We start from the raw sequence: 9,086 nt of genomic DNA, 5'->3' as shown, positions 1-9,086 counted from the left end.
TGTTAAACTGGGCAGTGTTGATGTTCAAAGGGACCAGGATGTGCTTGTACACAAGTCACTGAAGGTCAACATGCATGTGCAGAAAGTGGATCAGAAGGCAAATGGTACATTGGTCTTTGTTGCTGGAGGATTTGAGGGCAGGAGTAAGGAAGTGTACTGCAACTTTGCAAAGCTTGGTAGAACCACATCTGGGGTATTGTTTTCAGTTTTTGCCCCTTACCTAAGAAAGGATGGACTTGCCATGGATGAAGGTTCGACTGGTTCCAGGGACAGCAAGTTTGCTATACGAAGAGAGATTGAGCTGGGGCCCATATTGGTAAATTAATTGGTTTATTATTGTCACATGTACCGAGGTACAGTGAAAACTTGCTTTGCATGCCATCCACACAGATCATTTCATTACAACAGTGCATTGAGAGCGTACAAGGGAAAACTGCAGCAGAATGCAGAATAAAGTGTTATAGTTACAGAGAAAGTGCAGTGCAGGCAGACAATAAGGTGCAAGGGCCATATCAAGGTAGATGGTGAGGTCAGGAGTCCATCCTATCGTACATGGGAACCGTTCAGTAGATTTATAACAGTGGGATAGAAACTGTCCTTGAGCCTGGTGGTACCTGATATCAGCGCTTTTGTATCTTCTGCCCAATGGGAGGGGGGAGAAGAGAGAATGTCCGAGGTGGGTGGGGTCTTTGATTATGTCGGCTGCTTCTCTAGAATTTAGAAGGGATCTAATTAAAACTTACAAAATTCTTTCAGGGTTTGACAGGGGTGAGGTGGGGAGGATGCTTCCCCTGACTGTGAAGTCTGGAACCAGGGCTCGAAGTTTCGGAATGAATTGTGCCCGTTCGGGACTGACAAATAACTTCCCTCAGAAGAAGGTGAATTTTGGAATTCTCTACCCTGCGGGGCTGAGGAGGTTCAGGACCGAGCCCACTCAAAGGGGAGCTGGATAGATCTCTGGGCATTAGGGCAATCAGGGGGAGGGAGGGGTGTGGTGATAGGGCAGAGGATCAGCCGTGCTGGACGGTTCTCAGGTTTCAGGTTGGCGAGCAGGTTCCTGACAGGTAGCCCCCTCCCAATCAGCAGGGGTGGGACAAAGGGGTGTGTGGGGAAAGAGGAAGGGGGTGCAGGGACCCTCCGCCCAGCTCATCGCCAGTCACTACCCCCGGTCTGGGGGCTGGCGGAGCGAGTGGCGCAACCACTAGGTGGGCACAGGGAAGTGGGGTCTGGAGCCACAGGTGTCCTGATCCACCCCTCCTTCCACCCCCATCCCTTCTCACAACCCTCACCACCTCCTCTGCCTTTGCTCGGCACCACGTGGACGCCAATCTTTTTTTCTCTGATATTTTTGAGCCTGATTTTATTTAGAGGCGGTGCTTAACCCAAAGGAGCGTCATAGTGACACTTGGAGCCGGACTCGCTCGCTTTTGTCTTGCTGCTGCTACAGTTTAGTTGTTTGCAGGCTGACTTGTATGTTGTGTGGGTTTGGTTTATTTTTATTTCCCCCCCTCCCTCCCCCTTCTATATTTTCCTCTGTCTGGGGGCTGGGAGGTGTTGAGGAGTGAGCTCCTATTTTAATTTAGGAGTGCATAGGATTTGAGTTGTTGATAATTTTCGATTGTGTGTGAGAGCGAGAGAGAGGAGAGGGGAGGAGGAGGAGGCGGAGGAGGCGGGGGGTGGGGGGGAGAGGGAGTGAGATCATGAATAAGTTGTATATTGGGAATCTGAGCTCGTCTGTGACCCCCGCCGATATACAGCAACTCTTTGGGGAGAGGAAGCTCTCAGTCGGGCAAGTTCTGCTCAAATCGGGCTATGCCTTCGTGGACTGCCCCGACGACAACGCGGCTATCAGAGTCATCGAGGCGCTGTCCGGTGAGTGGGATCCTCCTGTCTGCAGGCTGAGGGTGGGGAGAAGGGCGAAGGAGGGAGGGAGGGAGGGGGGTATTTTGTTTCCCTTCCCGGGTGCCGGGACACTTACCCATTGCCACATTGGCTGCACGCTGAGTCCCTCCCTCCCTCTCTCACACACACACACACACACACACAAGGTGTGGGATCCACCAGGCAAAACAAATCGCAGCAAAGAATAAAAGAGGTGCTACTGCAGGACAGGGGGAGGGGAGGGGAGGTGGGGGGTGATCGGTTCCCCCGGGGGCCGGGCTGGGACGGCTCTGCCATAGGGAGCCCAAGTTGCGAGGAGCCCGTGGCAGCGCAGAGCGCAGCCCCCATCTCTCTCTCTCCCACTCTTATTTTTTTCCCGAATTTTTTGTCCTGATTTTATTCATGGACCGCTGGCAGAGTTCAGGCGCAGAAAAGCCCGCGCCGGTGATCCCCGGGAAGGTGCCCATCATTTTACGAGGTGTCCAAGCTGGAGGAGCCGCCGTTCGGGAGCAAAGTGCCTGTAAATCGGTAGCGAGGAGGAGGTGGTGGTGGGGGAGGTGGGGAGGGAGGGGGGGGTGGAAGAGCTGCGCCAGGCCATGGTACACACACACTCTCAACATGCTGGAAGCTTCTCAACCATTCACACACAACTTTAAAAGCACTGGGACCCCGAGCCCAAGAGATAGGGGAGAAAGGGTGGGTGGGTGGGCAGGGTGTGCATTGGGTGGGTGAGGGAAGGGGGGGGTGGGGGTGGTGGGGGTGATGGTGAGGAAGACGAGAGAGAGCTGGGGAGGGCTTTCCAACCCCTTCCAAGGGCTGGGGCAGAGAGCCTCCCCAGCCTCTGGGGTGGATGTGAGGTGCCCCACCACCTCTTCCCCTCGCCTGCTCCTCAGAGCGGGCTCAGGAGGTGGTTCAGAAGCATGGCGGCTCTGTCCTTCATTTTGTGAATCAAAAAAAGAGATCTCACTCTCTCCCCTTTGGCGCCGCTTTTTTTTTGTTTTGTGTGTTTTCTTTTAACACACGGATTGCATTGCTTCAGATGATATTAATATATGCCCCGTTAAATGGTTCAATTCAAGCCCGTTGCAAAATTTTGAGAAAAAAAAACAAGATTCCCCAGCCCAATACAAGCACTTATTTCTGTTTGTATTAAAGCCCCGGGTTTGACCATCCGAAGGTCCTGCCACAAAGTTGGGCAGCAGAAAGAGAGAGAGAGAGAGGGAATGAGGAGCGCATGGGGCAACTAGTGCGGATTGTTGCAATTTCATGTGTAACGTTGCCGGGTTGCTCGGGGCATGTGTCAATTTCACAGCCCCACGGCTGGCGCCGGCCGCCGCTCTCCCCAAACAAAATAACACCTCCTCCTCCTGCCTTATCCCCACCAGGCAAAGTGGAGCTCCACGGCAAGGTAATCGAAGTTGACTACTCTGTCCCCAAAAAGCAGAGGTGAGCCTGCACATTTTTAATGTATATATATTTTTTTAATGGTTCGCTGTTTGTGACTCGTTTTGTGAGCCTGTTTAAATCCCCACCCGTCTGATCATAATTATTTCTTCAGAGTTTAGATTTGTTGACCGGTGTAATCCCACTTCCGAGAGTCCCGTGTGTTTAATGTGTAAAAATAACCCGAATGTAATTTTCAGTAAAGGACACCACGTGTTAGTAACAGGGTAATAAATGTGTTTTCTTTTTTTTAAAAAAATACTTTTGGATTATCTTGTTTTAAACTTGGAAATTTTATATTCTAGCATCTGGAATAAACTAATTTTTGCAATAGTCAGTAATTGTTGGGACTTTCATTTTTGCAGTTTCCTGTTTTGCAGTTTAAGAAAACTTCACTCTTTGAAAGAACAGAGTCCTGAAACTAACTTTGTCCCTAATCTGTGCAAAATTAATTTTCATAAAGTAATCGGAATGAATAATATTTAATGGTAGCTATATTATTGACTGCACTGACTTTTAAAAGATTCCATCCTCAATCTTTTCCCTCCAAACTCAAAAACAAATTATATTTTTTGTCTGAAATTCGTGTCTTCCCCTCAAGGAAGGATTTTGTTTCTGTTGTCTCAACTCACAAATAAAGTACAAAAATAGTCTAGTTAAACTTTGACAGCAGTGGAAGATGATTATTTGAAAAGTTGGTTAATTGTCCCTGATAATGCAGCCTGATAATATTCCAACAATTACTAGCTATTGCAAAAACTAGTTTATTCTAGATACTAGAATATAATCTCCTCAGCAACATCCCCCCCTCCCCTTTCTAAATTTAAAACAAGATAATCCAAAAGTATTTTAAGAAAAGTGAAAACATATTATAACAAGGCAGCAACAGGATAAAGCAAAACTGACTTGTTGGAAGAGGATTCCTCACAGTCAGTATCGTTAGAGAAGGTTCTTCTTTCATTTTGTAAACAATGTGATTGTAAATGCAGTCAGGTACAATATATATTTAAAACTCCTGTGGCTTGAGCTGTAGTCAGCCATGTTTTTAGTCCAGTTGCAATGATATATTTGTTTGTCTATAATGGTGGAGTGTTCTGAAGGTGTCAATTTGTATGTGTTTTGAACCATTTATTTTTAAACTGATCTATGAGTGATACGTAGCAGATGGGATTTTGAAAACGAGAAGCTGCCTTGAAAAGAATGTAGTTGTGTGTTTGTCAGCTGAGGGGCACATCTGGATAATTTGCCTGTGGTGTTGGGGTGTTAAAGTTGACCGAGATGAATGACTGTTTGGGTCTTGTTGTATCTTTCCATGTCTCTCATTCCAAGCCCATCTTATTTTGAGGGAGTGGGTTTATCGGGTTCTACAACATTAATACTATTTGTATTAATCAGATAGAACTGTGCGACCTGATTAGGTGAGGATGGGCTCATTTCAAAGAATAGGGATGTGAGAACAGTTTCATTGCAAAGTAGGAGGGTGCCTCAAAATATTGGGGGTGAACTCTGAGTATACCTTGTGCCTGTTTCCTGCTTTTGTATAGTAGCGGGTCATTGGGAGCAAACAAATACTGGTAACTCCAAGTAGAGAAATCCACATTCTTTGCTGGAGAGACCTTCCATTAGTAGTGCCTGATAAGCTTGTTCAGCTGCTAACTGTTACAGAGACCTTGAAACATCGGCAACACATCCTCCAAAAAAAAACACAACTCCCACAATTATTTTTTGGGAATATGCTTCTAGACAGAACAGGAATACGTAGTCAGGAGTTGCAGTTGTATGTCACACAAGATCTTTTATTGTTGCATAAAAACTGAAAACAGAACGGTATGCACTGCACAGTATTAAATGGTGCAGATAGCAATGGGGTGAGGTATTAGTGTACGAGTAACATCACCTATGGTCCAGTGTAAAGATGATTCATTGTTAGAGTGGAAACAGAAATTAATGCAATTTTTTAAATGTGTGCCAATGGATTATGTTGTATCTTTGCTGTGCTCTTTGAAACTTGCATTGTCCTGCGAAGTGTAAACTGCAGAAAATGTACGCCTTTTTAATAATGATGGGAATTCCAAAACAAACAGTTAAAATGTTTCTGTCCATTTATAGAAAGGCAGAATTTTCTTTTATTTAATTAGTTATAAAATAAGGCTTTGCCTTTCTGTAACAGTCCTGTTGCACACGAGAAACCAGAACAAGCTTGTTCCTTTTACCTCGTAGCTGGTTTTCAGCAAAAACCTTGGATTGGGTCTTGGGTCCACCATCGCTTCCTGTGCGTCACTCCCATTTCGTTCAGGGAAGGAGTGGTAAACCTCATCATACTGGTGGGTTTGATAACTGTTAGGCCGGTGGGGTGGCTGCATGTTTAATTGTTATTAAAGAGATCCACTTTTGCAATAGATATTTTTCTTGACGGTAACTGAGAAAAAGATAGTTGATGAATTGTGATAGGAAGATATTGACCTTGTAATTAAGGATTTTTTTAAATGGAGAATACCAAGCTTTTATTTTGAAGAAGAGGTGCCTTATGTATTTGAACACATTAATAGGAAACTCGCAAATAAGTGGTTAGAAATGCAAGTTTATGTGAGTACAATGACTAAATTTTGCAGAAAATAAATTTAGATTTTGGATTTGGTGAATATTGAGAGCTTGTCGATGTTGTAACTTTGCAAAAGGGATTGTATTATGTGAAAATGAGCTCCTGGATAAATCGTTAAATTTGTTTTCTGTAATTTCAGCCAGGAAAAGCTTATCAATGGACAGGTGTCTTTTCAGAAAGTCTCTATTATTTTCTTAGTTGTCCTGTTCGTTGTTACACATTAACTGTGTTTTGGGTGAGAGAAACAATTCTTTTTAAAATCACATTGGAGAAATTTTGAATTTCTTGGGTACAACAAACTGAGAGATCATCAGCTCATGCAATCGGTTTGCATGGGGTTTCAGAATAAAGATAATGCAGGTCTCAGCTTCTGTTTATAAAAAAATCAATGACTTGTGCACTTTGAGGATTTTCATAGTTCCCCCTACCCCTGCTGTACTTTTTAGCAGTTTGATAGATAAAATGTTCTTGCAAATTACCAGGATGAAAGGATTTAAGAGTGTCTTCCTATGTGTTGCTGCATGTTCACTTTGGTTTTGCCCTCTGCAGTTGAGGTATTGGGCAGTGGAATGTTGCAGACTTTATTTTAAATCTCATTCCCTGTGGTCTTGCTTTCGGTAATCTCAGCTCCCTGTCCCTTTTGATGTGTACGACGGCAAGTTTTGATACCGAGCACTGCCAGGCAATTTATACTTTCTAAACGCTTGAGGTGGGGGAGAGTTTCTGGCTCTGCTGAAAGGGCAGAAGTGTGGGACTAGTTGGCTAGGTCTTCCCAGGAGCCACAGAATAATTACTGCGTGGAAGGCTAGTTGAGTAATCCACTCCGTCCTGCTTGGCTGCTCTTTGTCCTGTAACCCTGCAGGTAATTTTCTTCTATGCCTGTCCGGTTCTGTCTTGAAAGATTTATTTTTGTCTCCGTCTCCCTCGCAGGCAATGAGCTGCAGAGCATCACCGTGCTCTCTCTATTTAAAAATATCCTCGTGTTCCACCTCCTCCCCATTGTATCATTTGCCCATCATTTTAAACCTGTGTCTCCCCCCACACCAAGTTAAATGAGCTGTATTGTCCTGTATGTAGATGCTGTCCATAACTGGCCTTTCTGCTGTGAAAGGAAGGGGGGAAGTTAACCTATTGATTGTCAGAAGTAAACTAGTTTCAGAGTTTCAGTGTGACCCACTTTACAAGTGAGAAAAGATTACCTTTATTATTAATTTAATGCTCGGTGACAATATGTTGAATCAATGACAAACACCCATTTATGAGTATAGACTTTGTCCACCTGGACTTTTATCTAGAGAGGTTGTTCAGAGTTTTACAGTGTTAGACAACAGTGTTAGTATGTTAAATATCTATGGGATTAATTGAAGCAGAATCAGATTTATTATCACTGATTTGTGTGACGTGAAGTTTGTTGTTTTGCAGCAGCAGTACACTGCAAAGACATAAAATTACTATAAATTACAAAAATAGTGCAAAAAAAAGAATAACAAGGTAGTGTTCATGAACTGTTCAGAAATCTGATGGCGGAGGGGAAGAAGCTGTTTCTGAATCGTTGAGTGTGGGTCTTCAGGCTCCTGGTAGTAACAAGTCACTTGAGAGGGAGCTTGAATTCTGAGTTAACTGCTTTGTTCTATGGCATTCATTGAGAATTCTGGGACCTATGACTTAGTTATCTTCCAAACTCCAATTACTTCCTAGGCAGCTCTGTAGTTTGATGTTATGCTGCTTTTTGGTGTTTAAAAATTCCCTGAGTATAATATGCTCACAATTGTCTGCCTGAGACTCGGGAAGAAGCCCAGTTGGAAGAAATGGTGCAAAGCCTTGTTATCAATTTGCGTTTGATTTGCTTTCAGTGTCTGCACAACTTGAAGTTTCACCCAAATCCACTTTTGATGATGAGATGACTTAACATGTTTCATTCAGCCTGCAGAACTAAGTAACCGCCTCAGCTGACATTTACTTAATTCTGCCTCATTTTGTAAAATTATTTATTATTCACTCAATTCCCATCTTTTCCAAAAAATGTCCATATCAACTGGGGAGCATTGGAGCTGTCAGGTTGGTGCTGTTGTTAAATCACAACCAAAAAATACCATTCAAATTCCTCACATCAGGAAAAGCAAAAAAAAATGGAGACAATTTTGTGAAAAGTACCTTAAGTGTTTAACGCTGGAAATATAAAATCTTCTGCATGATTATTAGGCATTTATCAGTTATAAATTGAAGATCAGGCATGAGAGAAAATTATTTTCCAGATAGTAAACATTTAGTTACAGCCTCCCCTTTTTAAGTAGGTAAATTATTTGCCATTGGCTGTGAGTAGTTGAGAGTAAACAATCAGATTTATGCAGGGGAATGAAATCTTTGACTCATATTTCTGTAGTCTAGACAGTCCTGTGATCTGTCTTGAGTGAGTTGATTTGCAGTATGTGTAGAAATGTCCATCTCCTGAAGACCAGTGTTTGGTCTGGGACACGCCAAGCCCCTGAGCCAGCATTCTCATTGTGGTGGTCCTGGTGATGTTACTGCTTCACAGTTGAACATGCTGGTGGAGGATTTATCTCGGAGGCAGCAGGTGCAAACCTTTCCTTTTTTTTTAAAAAAAAAGCACAATTGCCCAGTCCAAATTTGCAAGTTGGAGTTGATGCAGAGAAGTGATGTTTGAGCATGTGCCTTTGTGGTACAGGGTAGTCTGCTCTTCCACTGTGCCTGGACGTGACGGAAATGTCGGAAGAGCAGAAAGTCCACCCCCAAGATGGAATTGTCACCAAACCGAGCAGAGGCAGAATGTGGTTGTAAATGCTGTTCACTGCTGGGGCTGGGATGTTTGCTGAGTTGGAGACAGAGAGTGAAGATGCAGTGTTCTCTTGGGAACCTGTGGGGATCACGCTTGATTAAAATAGAAGATTCCAGAAATGAAGCTGACAGGCAAAAGGCATGTTAGCTGTTGTTGTGGAGATTATTGTGTATTAAACTTTTAATGAAGAGAATCTATCCTTTATTCTATACATTTAATTCTTGTACTTTTCCATAAGCACTGTTTTCACACAAAGGTTTCTGCTGCTTGTTTATTTTTAAAATACACCTAAACTTCTGAATGCCCTGTTTTTCACCCTCTTTGTAGTTTCATTGTTGTGTGTGTGTCAGGCGTGTATGTTGT

At 43.6% G+C, this 9,086-nt stretch overlaps 1 protein-coding gene across 3 annotated transcripts in view; it reads left to right on the top strand.

Annotated features, from left to right (window-relative positions):
* Positions 1-1,362: 1,362 nt before the first annotated feature.
* The window catches only part of igf2bp2a (insulin-like growth factor 2 mRNA binding protein 2a), a 95,299-nt gene continuing 87,575 nt past the window's right edge, over positions 1,363-9,086 (top strand). Inside the window, exons 1-2 of one of the 3 annotated variants that reach the window (XM_052012685.1) lie at positions 1,363-1,872; positions 3,267-3,327. In XM_052012685.1, the coding sequence (XP_051868645.1) occupies positions 1,701-1,872; positions 3,267-3,327 (233 nt within the window). In that variant the 5' untranslated portion in view covers positions 1,363-1,700. The remainder of the gene's footprint in view (positions 1,873-3,266; positions 3,328-9,086) is intronic. The other 2 variants (XM_052012695.1, XM_052012676.1) reach the window with 2 other exon arrangements.

Source organism: Pristis pectinata, chromosome 1 (genome assembly GCF_009764475.1).
Source record: "Pristis pectinata isolate sPriPec2 chromosome 1, sPriPec2.1.pri, whole genome shotgun sequence".
Lineage (NCBI taxonomy): Eukaryota > Metazoa > Chordata > Chondrichthyes > Rhinopristiformes > Pristidae > Pristis > Pristis pectinata.
This window is presented reverse-complemented; position numbering and strand designations above follow the sequence as displayed.